General features: G+C 39.4%; 1 protein-coding gene across 2 annotated transcripts in view; it reads left to right on the top strand.

Annotated features, from left to right (window-relative positions):
• The window catches only part of ATP8B4 (ATPase phospholipid transporting 8B4 (putative)), a 648,069-nt gene that overhangs the window by 505,157 nt on the left and 127,523 nt on the right, over positions 1 to 15,389 (top strand). For both annotated transcript variants that reach the window (XM_082254031.1, XM_082254032.1), the window contains exons 14-16: positions 966 to 1,174; positions 3,564 to 3,607; positions 6,125 to 6,290. In XM_082254031.1, coding sequence (XP_082110157.1) covers positions 966 to 1,174; positions 3,564 to 3,607; positions 6,125 to 6,290 — 419 coding nt within the window. The remainder of the gene's footprint in view (positions 1 to 965; positions 1,175 to 3,563; positions 3,608 to 6,124; positions 6,291 to 15,389) is intronic.

Raw genomic sequence — 15,389 nt, forward strand, 5'->3', positions numbered from 1 at the left:
TAAGTTTGCATACCCTGGCAGAATTTATGATTTAAAGTGTAAAAAATGTATAATAAAACCCGCGCTAAATAAACATAAAATGGTGCCACCTGCAGCTGCTGCTCACAAGGTAAAAACCAAGAAAATTGTAAGATGTACTAAAAACAGCGATACCAGGCGTATATAAAGTGATAAAATATAAGTGATTCCCAAATTATAAAATATAAATATTAAAGTGCACTAGTGACAAAATCTAAAAAGTCCAAACATCTTTCAATCATAGTAACCATAAATATGCAAAAATACAGTTAAATTCATATATGGTAATAAATCGATAAATATGCAATAATACAATTAAATTCATATATGGTGCCAAAGTGCTAAATCATGTGCAGTCCAAAAAAATTGTCCACTTTAAATTAAGGTGACGTAATCCTAGGTGCATCAAAATCAATCTTATGTCACCTTAAGGCATTTCTATGTTGTTCTTAAGTTGTTTCAAAGAGATAAATAGTGTATGGAAAAAAGGAAGAGCATATGGAAAAAGAGGATTTGACAAGATCTGCATCATGAAATACCATGCGGGGGGAGGGGGGGGAAATCTCTCATATTATCTTTTTTTTTTTTTTCAGAATGTGTAGTTAGTAGTAATAGTTTCCACTAGCTATTTTTAATAATACACTTATTTTGATAGAGCCTAAAATAATTCGTATTGTATATGTTTTTACCAAGAATTATCCATTTTTTATTTTCCTTCTGTAATTAACACTTCATCACGCTTTACCAAATTCTTTTTTATACTGAAGGCATGCTTCTTTTTATACCAGTTATCTATGCATCACACCTTCATTCTGTATCTCAATTTTAGTCTAATGCAAGTAAACAAACATTTTATTGTTCTGATTTTTAGGTATTTTTTTTTAAAACATTTTTAATATTTGTATTCATGTATATTGTTGATTGATTTTTCTTTCTCTTTTTCGAAGTGTTGAAGTTATTCGTCTGGGACATAGTTACTTTATCAATTGGGACCGTAAAATGTATTACTCTAAAAGAGGCACTCCTGCTGAAGCCCGGACCACTACTTTAAATGAAGAATTAGGGCAAATAGAGTATATATTCTCTGACAAAACAGGGACTCTTACTCAGAATATAATGACATTCAACAAATGTTCAATCAATGGAAGATTATATGGTAAGTGAAATATATGATTTCTAAATACTTCTTTTGTGTATTGCATTTATTTAAAGTAGTTCTAAACACTTACATATGCCCACTGAAGTGACACACCTCAGATGATACCCGAAGATGAAACAAACCCTCCTACGTAAGTTGTACCTGTTTATCTGCAGCCTCTTTTCTGTACAGCCATCTAAAACACAGTTTAAAGGCTATTTCTCAGCTTCAGCAGGCAGGTGGCGGGGATCTGATGTCCCATACTACACAGCATAGAGAGGAGAGCGGAGTGAAAGGAAACAACCCCCTTTGCACAGTCTCAAAGGAAAACTTACAGAGCTGAGTCTGTCATTCATCTTCTGTATGCTGGAGGGGGTATGGGGCCATCACCCGAGATTCTGTGGTATCGGGATAACCTGTCGGAATAGCAAAGGGAATAATGCAGATAGCAGAGGGAAGAGAGGGGGGCGTAAATCACACTTAGTACTTTGAATTGGGGCTAGTAAACACTATAGAGGAATATGCTCTGTTTGTTTTTCATTTCAGAGGTTTACAACTACTTTAAACCCTCTTGTACAATTTTTGGTGTATATTTTTAGGGCTTGCAAGATATCCTCAGCTGGGCATTTACATCTGAAGGAGGATTAAAAGAAAATGGCAGCTAACAGTCTGAGCATTGTATAATGCTTAGGAATATGAAAAGTACAATGCCTTGAAAAAGTATTCATACCCCTTGAAATTTTCCATATTTTGTCATGTTACAACCAAAAATGTAAATTTATTTTATTGGGACTTTATGTGATAGACCAACACAAAGTGCATAAAATTGTGAAGTGGAAGGAAAATGATAAATGGTTTTAAACATTTTTTTACAAATAAATATCTGAAAACTGTGGCTTGCATTTGTATTCAGCCCCCTTGAGTCAATACTTTGTAAAACCACCTTTCACTTCAGTTACAGCTGCAAGTCTTTTTGGGGCTGTCTCTACCAGCTTTTCACATCTAGAGAGTGAAATTTTTGCCCATTCTTCTTTGCAAAATAGCTCAAGCTCTGTTAGATTGGATGTAGAGAGTCTGTGAACAGCAATTTTCAAGTCTTGCCACGGATTCTCAATTGGATTTAGGTCTGAACTTTGACTGGGCCATTCTAACACATGAATATGCTTTGATCTAAACCATTCCATTGTAGCTTTTGTTGTATGTTTAGGGTCATTGTCCTGCTGGAAGGTGAACCTCCGCCCCCAGTCTCAAGTCTTTTGCAGACTGTAACAGGTTTTCTTCTAAGATTGCCCTGTATTTTGCTCCATCCATCTTCCCCTCAACTCTGACCAGCTTCCCTGTCCCTGCTAAAGAAAAGCATCTCCACAACATGATGCTACCACCACCATGTTTCACGGTGGCGATAGTGTGTACAGGGTGATGTGCAGTGTTCTGCCACACATAGCATTTTGCTTTTAGGCCAAAAAAATCAATATTGTTCTCATCTGACCAGAGCACCCTCTTCCACATCTTTGCTTTGTCCCCCACATGGCTTCTTTCAAACTGCAAACGGTACTTCTTATGGCTTTCTTTCAACAATGGCTTTCTTCTTGCCACTCTGCCATAAAGGCCAGATTTGTGCACGACTAATAGTTGTCCTGTGAACCGAATCTCACCAGTGATGTCTTCATAGGCAAAACTTTAAAAAAGAAGGATGAGGTTTTTTTTGGAGAATCGTACTTACCTAGGTGGATGTAGCATTGGTCCCCCGTCAAATCAAACACAGCTGATCACTCAGTTCTCAGAGCTCCCTGAGTAGAGTCGCTCACTCTCTGCTCTGTACTCCCCCTTCTGCACTCACTGCTGCACTGGGCTGGGCTGTGGAGGAGGTTGGAGCAGTCAGCTCAGGCTCTAAGCAGCTTGCTGAGAGGCTGAGACAGTTGCCGGTCCAGGTATGTGGGCGGATTCTTACCATATGGTCACAATCTTTCCCAAGCCTGTACTGGTTCTGTGATGTCAACCAACAGTGGGCTTCAGCCTGCTGTCTGCTGAAAGCGGGTCACAGGAGTGCAGAACGAACTGCACTACTGTGATCCACATGAGCTTTGGCCGTACTTCTCCTTTAAACAGCTTACCAAGCTTCAGCACTTGATACACTGTGCAATGTATAGTTAATTGCTAGTTATTTTATTAATGGTTATATGTAGACAGTACAGCTGGGATACAAAAATTCCCAATGCAAGGGATAATGATAACAGAAAACAGATTTATGTTTTCCGGCGTTACAGGATAATAGTGTGCAATATACAGAAACTACTGTACAATGCTGTATGTGTCCTGTATGTAGGTGCACATTAGATCCGTTTAGAATTTGTATTCAGAATTTTTCCAAGGAGCATGAATTATATTTATTTTATTTGTTCTATAGGTGAGGTACGAGATGAACTGGGTCGAAAAATGGAAATTACTGAGGTAACAACTTCTGCAGTTTTCTGCAGTATTGGTGTCTGTAACATGAGACAACTTAAGCCCATTTGTAATATCTTTTCTTATATTTATTATATGATTTATCCACTCAAAAGTAATAATTCGAATGAATTCCTGGCCAAAAAAAGATTATTTAGTGCAGGCAGCACTTTTGGATTGGTATTATATATTTGAAGAAATATTCACACCTGCCAGAAAACAACTATAAAGTTAATAACAGAAAAACTTAAAGCAGAACTTAATCTGGAAAAAAAATGCGAACACTCTTCTGCAATAAAATACACTTAGCAGCCTGTTCGCTATCCCCTGTAGAATGTACACTGAGCTGCATATGCACAACTCAGTTTACATTCCGGCACACTGCAGTCACTCTTAAAGTGTTACTAAACCCACAACAGTAAAATCAGTCTGTATATGCAGTAAATCATGCTTGTTACACTTTCTGTGTAACCTTAGGGGTTAATCCTGCGCACTGTGTAAAAAAGCTGTTTGATTCGATCTTCTCTGATCCTCCCCTTCTTCCACTGTCCCCAATCCATCTACTGATAGTACCGAGCCTTGGAGTCATATTTTGTGTGTATTGCTGGAGAGTTTTTTAGGAGGGTGCATGTGATCAGCACAGGGCCAATCAGCACTTTCCGGGCAGAAGGTCAGGGGTCATGCAGTCTCATAGGACACTGGCAGTGGAAACAAGGGATATGCCACTCCAGGCGAGTAGTGGATTAGATGGGTGGGACTCCCCTGCTGCAGGATATACATATGAAAAGAAATGGCTGCACACCGAAGTGCCGAAAGTCCATTTATTACACCATCCATAAAAAGTGCATGACAAGCACCACAGGACAGTAGCAGAAAAGAGGTGTTTTTTACACAGTTACATTGTTTTTATTCATAACGATTCTGATTATGAGTAGGCACAATGTAACTGTGTGAAATGTGTCAACCTCTTATCTGCTACTGTCCTTTGGTGTTTGGCATGCGCTCTTTTGGGATGATGTAATAAATGGACTTTAGGCACTTCGGTGTGCAACCATTTCTTTTCATATGTAGCCTCATAGGATAGTCAGAGGAGGATGAAAACTACTCCTACAAGCTTTAACCAGTGCTTGACCGAACACTGATAGTCAAAAGACTGCTACCTTCTGCTGATGAGAAAAGGTATTTAGGAGTTTGTTGCTAAAATAATTGCATTTCCATGTTCTGTGTACTCTGGGAGACCAGATATAGTGAATGCAGGGTCCTGGGTTTAGTAACACATTAAGTTACTAGAAATAGATTTATGAGTCGATTTAGCCATAACTGATGAGTTTCTGACAGGTACTGGAATTTTAAACCACTTAAAAGCTTTCCAGTCCCAGCTATTTTTCTAATATAAGGGAAAATTTAATAGTTTAGCTAGCAGGAATTCAGCCAGGAACAAAAGCAGCTTATCACTCCAAGAGTTAAAGATGCTAGCACCAGACTCGACATATAACACAAAGGAGAAGTGTGGATTTGAAAAAAAAAAAAAAACAAACTTACATACTTACCTACCTGCTGTAGTATCTTCCCAGTGCTGCAAGCTGTTCACCCGCTGCCTCTAACTCCAAGGACTGGGCGATCATGTGAGCAGATAGCGGTTACTGTCAGTCCTCACTCTGTGCTTTGTCTCACCAGCGCAGGCAGGACTGTGCAGCAGGTAGGAATACTTGGCTCAGACTTACAGCAGCCCATTGAGAGGCTGAGGCCCCATTCAGATCTAGGGATTTTTGATCACGGGCAGAATCATCATGATTCAAAATCGCACTGCTATGCTGGTAAAGCGCAGCACGCGTGCTTGGGTGCCATTCATTTTAAATTACACCTAAACGCATTGCATCACGTGATAAAATGCGCTGCGGTCATTGCAAACTGTGTTGTTTAAAGTTTCTCACCCAAAGAAGCTCCTGCTTGTTTTTGGGCGACAAGGTTTGTGTGATGCAGTTTTTCTGCGATTGCAGCACAATTTATCGGACAACAATTGTGGCAAAACTGCACTGCATTTAGGTGTCATTGAAAATTAATGCCACCTGGCAGTCTTTTACCAGCATTGCAGTGCGATTTGGAATCGCAGGCAGAATCGCAGAAATTCCACCTGCGGTCCCACATCGCTAGATGTAAACAGGGTCTTAGCCAGCTGCTGATCAGGAATTTGGGTAGGTCTGTGACATCAGCTGACTGGCTCTGGGTCAGAGTAGTGCAGAAGTAAGTGAACACATGAGAAGTATGTCCAAACAAGCTTTGGCATACTTCTCTTTTAAAATGTATGTAATATATTTTATTTAAAATCAAAAGTGACCCTAGTGATTGGATTTAGCCTGCTCACTGTACTGCATTGATGGATGTCATTTTTATATGGTATTTTTACAATGCATAATATAGTATTTTCTCATATGTGTAAGTTTTCTATTCAAATATTACAGATGGTGCTTTCCTGTTTAAATTATTTATTGAGTTGTGTATGTGTTTCCATGTATTTTTCAGAAAACACCACCAGTGGACTTTTCATTCAATACTCTTGCAGATAGCAAGTTTCAGTTTTATGATCACAGCTTAATTGAGTCTATAAAGCTGGAGGAGCCCCATGTGCAGGAGTTTTTCAGATTGTTGTCTCTCTGTCATACTGTCATGTCTGAAGAGAAAAATGAAGGTTTGTATGGAACTAAGCATACCAACATGTAAATTTAATTTACTACACACTCAAGCAAAAGATCATCACTTGAAACAAGAACGAATACTGGGTTATCAATTGTTTTAGTCCAGTCCTAATTGCAGTGCATTTCCCTTTTCAACATTTTACAGTCATATATTTGTAGGACAGCCTAAGTTGTTGGCTTAGACATATTTGTAGACTCTTATGAATTTATGAAGATCCTAGAGTTCAATCTCAACATTTTCTAGCCACATGCTGTTCTGCCCTGGGATCTATCAGGTCTTTTTGCAAGATTAATAAACATGAACAAGGTGCTGCGCTAAGATCTTAAAAGTATAGGATGTGCAAATGATGATGTGATAAATAATGCAAAAAAATCAAAATAAGGAGAAGTGCTAATACCGAAATTAGATAAATAGATGATGAAGGTGCAACCACAAATGGTGAATAAAAACACCACATAAAATCCCCAAAAATATATCAAATAGGGCTGTTTAACATATCTCTTATCTTCACAGTGATGAAGTGTGCAAAAATGCAAAAAGTGCTCATGCTGAGTGATAAATATGAAACTGATAAAATAAAATAAAATCAGCACATAAAAATATCAATGATTAACATACAGTGCCTTGTGAAAGTATTCGGCCCCCTTGAACTTTGCGACCTTTTGCCACATTTCAGGCTTCAAACATAAAGATATAAAACTGTAATTTTTTGTGAAGAATCAACAACAAGTGGGACACAATCATGAAGTGGAACGAAATCTATTGGATATTTCAAACTTTTTTAACAAATAAAAAACTGAAAAATTGGGCGTGCAAAATTATTCAGCCCCCTTAAGTTAATACTTTGTAGCGCCACCTTTTGCTGCCATTACAGCTGTAAGTCGCTTGGGGTATGTCTCTATCAGTTTTGTACATCGAGAGACTGAAATTTTTGCCCATTCCTCCTTGCAAAACAGCTCGAGCTCAGTGAGGTTGGATGGAGAGCGTTTGTGAACAGCAGTTTTCAGTTCTTTCCACAGATTCTCGATTGGATTCAGGTCTGGACTTTGACTTGGCCATTCTAACACCTGGATATGTTTATTTGTGAACCATTCCATTGTAGATTTTGCTTTATGTTTTGGATCATTGTCTTATTGGAAGACAAATCTCCGTCCCAGTCTCAGGTCTTTTGCAGACTCCATCAGGTTTTCTTCCAGAATGGTCCTGTATTTGGCTCCATCCATCTTCTCATCAATTTTAACCATCTTCCCTGTCCCTGCTGAAGAAAAGCAGGCCCAAACCATGATGCTGCCACCACCATGTTTGACAGTGAGGATGGTGTGTTCAGGGTGATGAGCTGTGTTGCTTTTACACCAAACTTAACGTTTTGCATTGTTGCCAAAAAGTTGGGTTTTGGTTTCATCTGACCAGAGCACCTTCTTCCACATGTTTGGTGTGTCTCCCAGGTGGCTTGTGGCAAACTTTAAACAACACTTTTTATGGATATCTTTAAGAAATGTCTTTCTTCTTGTCACTCTTCCATAAAGGCCAGATTTGTGCAGTATACGACTGATTGTTGTCCTATGGACAGAGTCTCCCACCTCAGCTGTAGATCTCTGCAGTTCATCCAGAGTGATCATGGGCCTCTTGACTGCATCTCTGATCAGTCTTCTCCTTGTATGAGCTGAAAGTTTTGAGGGACGGCCAGGTCTTATTTGCAGTGGTCTGATACTCCTTCCATTTCAATATTATCGCTTGCACATTGCTCCTTGGGATGTTTAAAGCTTGGGAAATCTTTTTGTATCCAAATCCGGCTTTAAACTTCTCCACAACAGTATCTCAGACCTGCCTGGTGTGTTCCTTGTTCTTCATGATGCTCTCTGCGCTTTAAACGGACCTCTGAGTCTATCACAGTGCAGGTGCATTTATACAGAGACTTGATTACACACAGGTGGATTCTATTTATCATTATTAGTCATTTAGGTCAACATTGGATCATTCAGAGATCCTCACTGAACTTGCTGCATTGAAAGTAAAGGGGCTGAATAATTTTGCACGCCCAATTTTTCAGTTTTTTATTTGTTAACAAAGTTAAAATAGTTGAAATATCCAATAAATTTCGTTCCACTTCATGATTGTGTCCCACTTGTTGTTGATTCTTCACAAAAAATTACAGTTTTATATCTTTATGTTTGAAGCCTGAAATGTGGCAAAAGGTTGCAAAGTTCAAGGGGGCTGAATACTTTCGCAAGGCACTGTATCTCTTATCATTTATTAATTTATTATTTATATTGTTTATCATTGATATTTTTATGTGCTGATTTTATTTTAATTATCTACCTGCACGCAATCAATTCCATATTTATCACTCAGCACGAACACCTTTTGCATTTTTGCACACTTCATCACTGGATTGTTTGTTGAAGATAAGAGATATGTTAAACAGTCATATTTGATATATTTATTTGGATTTTATGTGCTGTTTTTACATCTAAATTATTCACCATTTGTGGTTGCACCTTCATCATCTATCTAATTTCGGTATTAGCACTTCTCATTATTTTGATTTTTTGCATTATTTATTACATCATCATTTTCACATCCTATGCTTTTAAGACCTTAGCGCAGCATCTTGTTCATATTTATTTATCTAGTGGTCTGGGCACACCATATTGGCGCTGCTTGCTACAGTTGGGTCTCATTCTCCACATTTCCTCATTACCTTCAGCGGGAGCCATATATATTGTATTATCACTTTTTGCAAGATTGCTATACCCAGTTGTACTCCCCCCTAGATTGTATGATGTATGAATGTTTTAGCCACCAAATGCATCACATTTATGCACATTAAATTCATTGCTCAGTCATTCAGTGCACTGGATCTTGCAAGGACTTTATACTACATAGTTTTGTGACACCTGAAAACACAGAAAGGATTCTTTTTAATCTCGATTTCTTTATTATTTGGAAATCAATTAAAATTATTAACCCCTCCCCCTTTCTTTCATTGCTCCTCCTCTTCCTCTCCGTGTTACACATTTCCTTTCTTCATTTCCACCTGTCCTCCTTTCTTCACTTCTTCAACAACCCTTTGGTTCAACTAAACGAGTAACCTACACACTGACCAAGTACATTTCACTTTAAATCACTACACAAGAGTCTACCTGCTGTTAAATGTCCCCTCACACCATAATCCATGAATCTCCATCCTAGGCCCATACTTACGTTTGCAGTTATAAATAACTTATGCATAAAATTAGCATCTGTCTGCTTGAAGGATAACGCTGCTATCCAATACTGTATATTAGGGACTTAAATTATCCAGATATTGACTGAGCAGACAGATCTGCTCAGTCAACTAAAGCTTGTCCTTTTTTGGATGTCTTGCGGGAGAATTTCTTGTGTGAATTGCTGGATGCCCCAACTAGAAACAAGGCTCTGTTTGACCTAGTAAGTACAATCAATGCAGAGCTGATTGCAGACATGGAATTAAGGGATGGATAACTTGGGAAATAGTGATGACAGGGTAATTACATTCACCGTAAATCATAGGAAACAATGAATTTTAAGAGATCTAACTTTACAATACTGCACTCTGTACTTCAAGACATTAAATGGTTGGAAATTCTAGACGCAAACCATGAGGGAAACATGGGAGTAATTTAAAATATAATAATTATAGTTATTAGCCGGTGAATTCCATTGGGCAACAAATATAAAAGAACTAAAGCCAAACCTAGATGGCTAAATTCAAGCGTAAAAAAAGGCTTATTAAAGAAAAAAAAAAATCCTTTAAAAAGTATAGGATGGAGGGGTCACTGATGGCATTCCAACACTACACGGAATGCAATAAGAAATGTAAGCGCACAATCAGGGTAGCAAAAATAGACCTCGAAATACAGACGACAGTAAAAAGAATCCCAAAATTCTTTTAAAATATATTAATAGTAAAAAGGCAAAGCTGGAGCATATTGGCCCCATAAAGGATAGTCATGGAACTTTGGTTACAAGTGTGAAGGCAATGGTGTAAAATACATTCTTCTCAGTTTTTACTGAGGAAGGGGATGGGGGGTAAAGTTACAAAGCAGTAAGTCTAACATCAATAGTATGTAAAATATCCAGGAATTTGCTGGTGGAAAAAGTATAATTAGTAGTACCCGTAGTACCCAGCATGGATTTATGAAAGATCATTTTTGCCAGACCAGCCTTTTAACCAATTCATGCCTAAGCCTTTTTCTGACACTTTTTGCTTACAAGTTAAAATCAGTATTTCTCTATCGCTCATTGACAGACGTAGTCCTCGGTGATACAGCACCTTCGGGTTATGTTGCCTCCACAGGAGCAGGACTAGACAGGAAATTAAAATGCTCTGGCCACACCCTAGGGGCAGTCCCAGAGGGTATATCCTCTCTCTCTCTCTGCCTCAGCAAATCAGTTATTTTCTGTCTAGTTAGGAGTAAGGACCTAGATACCTTGCTGGGATCTTCGGTCCTGGCAAGATTTTTTTCTTAAAAAGATTTTTTTAGACAGCTTTTTTCTCCAGTGTTCCTGTGAGATCTTCAAGCAAGAAAGCTGAACTGGGCGACGGGCTGGATGTTGAGATCCGGTGGTCACCCCAGTTCAGCCTACGAGCGCGTGCAGGCCATAGCTCCGCGCTGGGTCGGCCGCGACAAAAGTCCCATTAAGGGACTGACCCCGCGAGTTAAACGTCTCGCTGAAACGCCAAAGACCATGAGTCACGGCGTCCATATTGGTCGACAGCCCTCCCGCCCTGGTGGAGAGGGGTACTGTCAGGAGTTGGTGCCCGCCTGGTTCCGGTATGGTGAGTAGTATGTTCCCCCTTTTCCCCCTGACGGGTCTTGTGGTGAACGCGGGCCCCTCTCTGTATGGTAAGATAGAGTCCCCCTCTATCCTATAACATGGCACAGATCCCCCTACTTTGAGTGTGATTTTATGTGCAAAAAGCCAGGAGGCTTGGTTTGGGAGCTAACAATCTAATTGTATACATGTTTAAAAGATTGTAATCAGTGGCAGTCTGGGAATCTTACTGTGATAAGAATAAGGTACCTACCAGTCAGAAGCCACAGACATGTAGACTGCCTTCCTAGTGGTCTACCTCGAGAGTTTTTTTCTGTTTGAAAAATTTCTTTTTTGTTGAGTCTCATCATTAAGGATGAGCATTGTAAACTTCTAGTTGGCACCGGTTGGGCCTTCTAGATTGGGATTTGATTTCCATTTTCCCACCCCTCAGTTGTGATACTGCTCTTGGACGTCCCGAAGGTGCTGTATCACCGAGGACTACGTCTGTCAATGAGCGATAGAGAAAAATGGATTTTTGTAAAATCTTACCGTAAAATCCTTTTCTCTTAGCTCAGTGACAGACGTAGTCCCCGCCCCTCTGTTTTGGAGTTGGGTTGGGTTAAAATCTCTAAAGACTGCTTTTTGACATAACTGATTTGCTGAGGCAGAGAGAGAGAGAGGATATACCCTCTGGGACTGCCCCTAGGGTGTGGCCAGAGCATTTTCATTTCCTGTCTAGTCCTGCTCCTGTGGAGGCAACATAACCCGAAGGTGCTGTATCACCGAGGACTACGTCTGTCAATGAGCTAAGAGAAAAGGATTTTACGGTAAGATTTTACAAAAATCCATTTTTTTGCTAGAAAATTACTTAGACCCCCCAAACATTATATATATATATTGTTTTAGCAGAATAAAATGGCAATTGTTGCAATATTTTTTTTCACACTGTATTTGCGCAGCGGTCTTTCAAATGCAATTTTTTTTTTTTTTAGGAAATACACTTTCATGAAAAAGAAACAGTAAAGTTAGCCCAATTTTTTATATACACTAATGTGAAAGATGATGTCATGCTGAATAAATAGATATCTAACATGTCATACTTTTTACATACATATAATTTGCGCACACTCGTGGAATGGCGACAAACTATGGTACAGTAACCAGAAGTGATGTCATGACACGCGTCTGGGTTTCTACACTGGAGACCTGATCAAAGCCGAATCTGGCTTTGTTCAAGACTCCGGCCAGCCGACAGACATGCTTGTGAAAACGGCCGAGCAACTGCTTAACCGCATCAGTTGTTTTAACAAGATTGGCATTGATGATAGTGTGTGGACCTGGATAGAAAACTAGTTACAGGAACCCAAAGCCCCGCTGGGAATGAAGCCCATTCGGGGGAAACGCGTAGGACATAGGAGAGCCGCGCCGTCGCCATTTCTGCATGGACCGCACTGCAGGCGACCATGCCGGCTTGAAAATGTGTTTGTTTACTCTTCATTATATGTAAGTGTAATTTTCAATAAATCCATGTTGTTTTAAAGATAATGCACTATTAGTCTACTTCCTCTCTGTTTGACCCCCCCTGTGAGGACCCAATTTCCTTTGATTGGTGTCGGTGGGGGAGCAAAGGAGAGGACTGACCTTCCATACTGCCCTTCTGGAGTTACTATGGGAACTACATCACAGGCAACATACAGTGGGTACGGAAAGTATTCAGACTCGCTTAAATTTTTCACTCTTTGTTATATTGCAGCCATTTGCTAAAATCATTTAAGTTCATTCTTCTTCCTCATGAATGTAAACATAGCACCCCATACTGACAGAAAAACACAGAATTGTTGACATTCTTGCAGATTTATTAAAAAAGAAAAACTGAAATATCACATGGTCCTAAGTATTCAGACCCTTTGCTGTGACACTCATATATTTAACTCAGGTGCTTTCCATTTCTTCTGATCATCCTTGAGATGGTTCTACACCTTCATTTGAGTCCAGCTGTGTTTGATTATACTGATTGGACTTGATTAGGAAAGCCACACACCTGTCTATATAAGACCTTTCAGATCACAATGCATGTCAGAGCAAATGAGAATCATGAGGTCAAAGGAACTGCCTGAAGAGCTCATAGACAGAATTGTGGCAAGGCACAGATCTGGCCAAGGTTACAAAAAGATTTCTGCTGCACTTAAGGTTCCTAAGAGCACAGTGGCCCCCATAATCCTCAAATGGAAGACGTTTGGGACGACCAGAACCCTTCCTAGAGCTGGCCGTCCGGCCAAACTGAGCTATCGGGGGAGAAGAGTCTTGGTGAGAGAGGTAAAGAAGAACCCAAAGATCACTGTGGCTGAGCTCCAGAGATGCAGTCAGGAGATGGGAGAAAGTTGTAGAAAGTCAACCATCACATGAAAGCCCGCATGGAGTTTGCTAAAAAACACCTGAAGGACTCCAAGATGGTGAGAAATAAGATTCTCTGGTCTGATGAGACCAAAATAGAACTTTTTGGCCTTAATTCTAAGCGGTATGTGTGGAGAAAACCAGGCACTGCTCATCACCTGTCCAATACAGTCCCAACAGTGAAGCATGGTGGTGGCAGCATCATGCTGTGGGGGTGTTTTTTAGCTGCAGGGACAGGACGACTGGTTGCAATCGAGGGAAAGATGAATGCGGCCAAGTACAGGGATATCCTGGACAAAAACCTTCTCCAGAGTGCTCTGGACCTCAGACTGGGCCAAAGGTTTACCTTCCAACAAGACAATGACCCTAAGCCCACAGCTAAAATAATGGAGTGGCTTCACAACAACTCCGTGACTGTTCTTGAATGGACCAGCCAGAGCCCTGACTTAAACCCAATTGAGCATCTCTGGAGAGACCTAAAAATGGCTGTCCACCAACGTTTACCATCCAACCTGACAGAACTGGAGAGGATCTGCAAGGAGGAATGGCAGAGGATCCCCAAATTCAGGTGTAAAAGACTTGTTGCATCTTTCCCAAAAAGACTCCTGGCTGTATTAGATCAAAAGGGGGCTTCTACTAAATACTGAGCAAAGGGTCTGAATACTTAGGACCATGTGATATTTCAGTTTTTCTTTTTTAATAAATCTGCAAGAATGTCAACAATTCTGTGTTTTTCTGTCAGTATGGGGTGCTATGTGTACATTCATGAGGAAGAAGAATGAACCTAAATGATTTTAGCAAATGGCTGCAATATAACAAAGAGTGAAAAATTTAAGGGGGTCTGAATACTTTCTGTACCCACTGTATATATACACACGTTTCAAGTCTAATATGTATATTAAATTGTGACAAGACTGAAGTCATGCTTTTTGGCACGCTCCATAAATTATGTAACGCCAGTCCAAATTGCTTTTCTTCAAATAGCACTGTACTTGAGCTTCAGTCTAAATTGAAAAATCCAAAGGTAATATTTGATGCTGATTTAACTACTTCAATACCGGCCACTTTTATTCCCTTACTGCCCAGGCCATTTCTCAGCTTTTAATGTTGTCGCACTTTGAAAGACAATTGCACAGTAATGCAACACTGTACCCAAACTAAATTTTTGTATTTTTGTTGTATTTAATCACCGCTGAATAGCTAAATAAACAAAAAAAGACTAAACCTTTTGAAAACAAAATGTGTTTTTCTTAGATTCTGTTATAAAATTTGGAAAATAGACAGTCCAAAAGGTATTTATTAAGAAGCATGGCAAGTTTTTTAAAGTTGTAATTTTTTGTCCGAATTTTTTGGAAAATAAAGAAACAAAAAAAAAATGTTTTTTTTTTCTTTTTACATATTGTCACCAATGCAGTACATCGTTATCATACAACAGGTGTGGTGGTAATCAGGGACACTGACTGGTGACAGTACAAAAAAAAAAAAAAGAAAACTATTTTATTTTTTCATTTTTTTTATTTTATTAATTCATTTTTTTTATGATTTTTTTATAACGTTACCATAGTAACATTGTACTACTCTGGGAAAGAGATCAGGATTTTTTTTTTTACACATTTTGTTTGCTTATAGCAGCACTTTACATTGCTGTTAGCAAGCATTTTACTGAATGAAATTGATTCATTTCAGTCAGTTTTGTTTTGATTAACCGTGATTAGCCCTGTCTATACCATGTGATCACACTGACCAAACACAGCTGTATTCAATGAATGGCATGAAAGAAAGCCACGGACATGGCCGGTGACAGATCGTGACGCTGCGCAATCAGTGCATCCTTACAGGACGTCATATACCTAAACCACCGCCTGACCGCCAATCTGCTATTGGCCAGGTGGGAAGGTGTTAACCTTTGATTCACATG

The sequence above is a fragment of the Pelophylax lessonae genome (genome assembly GCF_965119305.1).
Source record: "Pelophylax lessonae genome assembly, chromosome: 4".
In the NCBI taxonomy this organism is placed as follows: domain Eukaryota; kingdom Metazoa; phylum Chordata; class Amphibia; order Anura; family Ranidae; genus Pelophylax; species Pelophylax lessonae.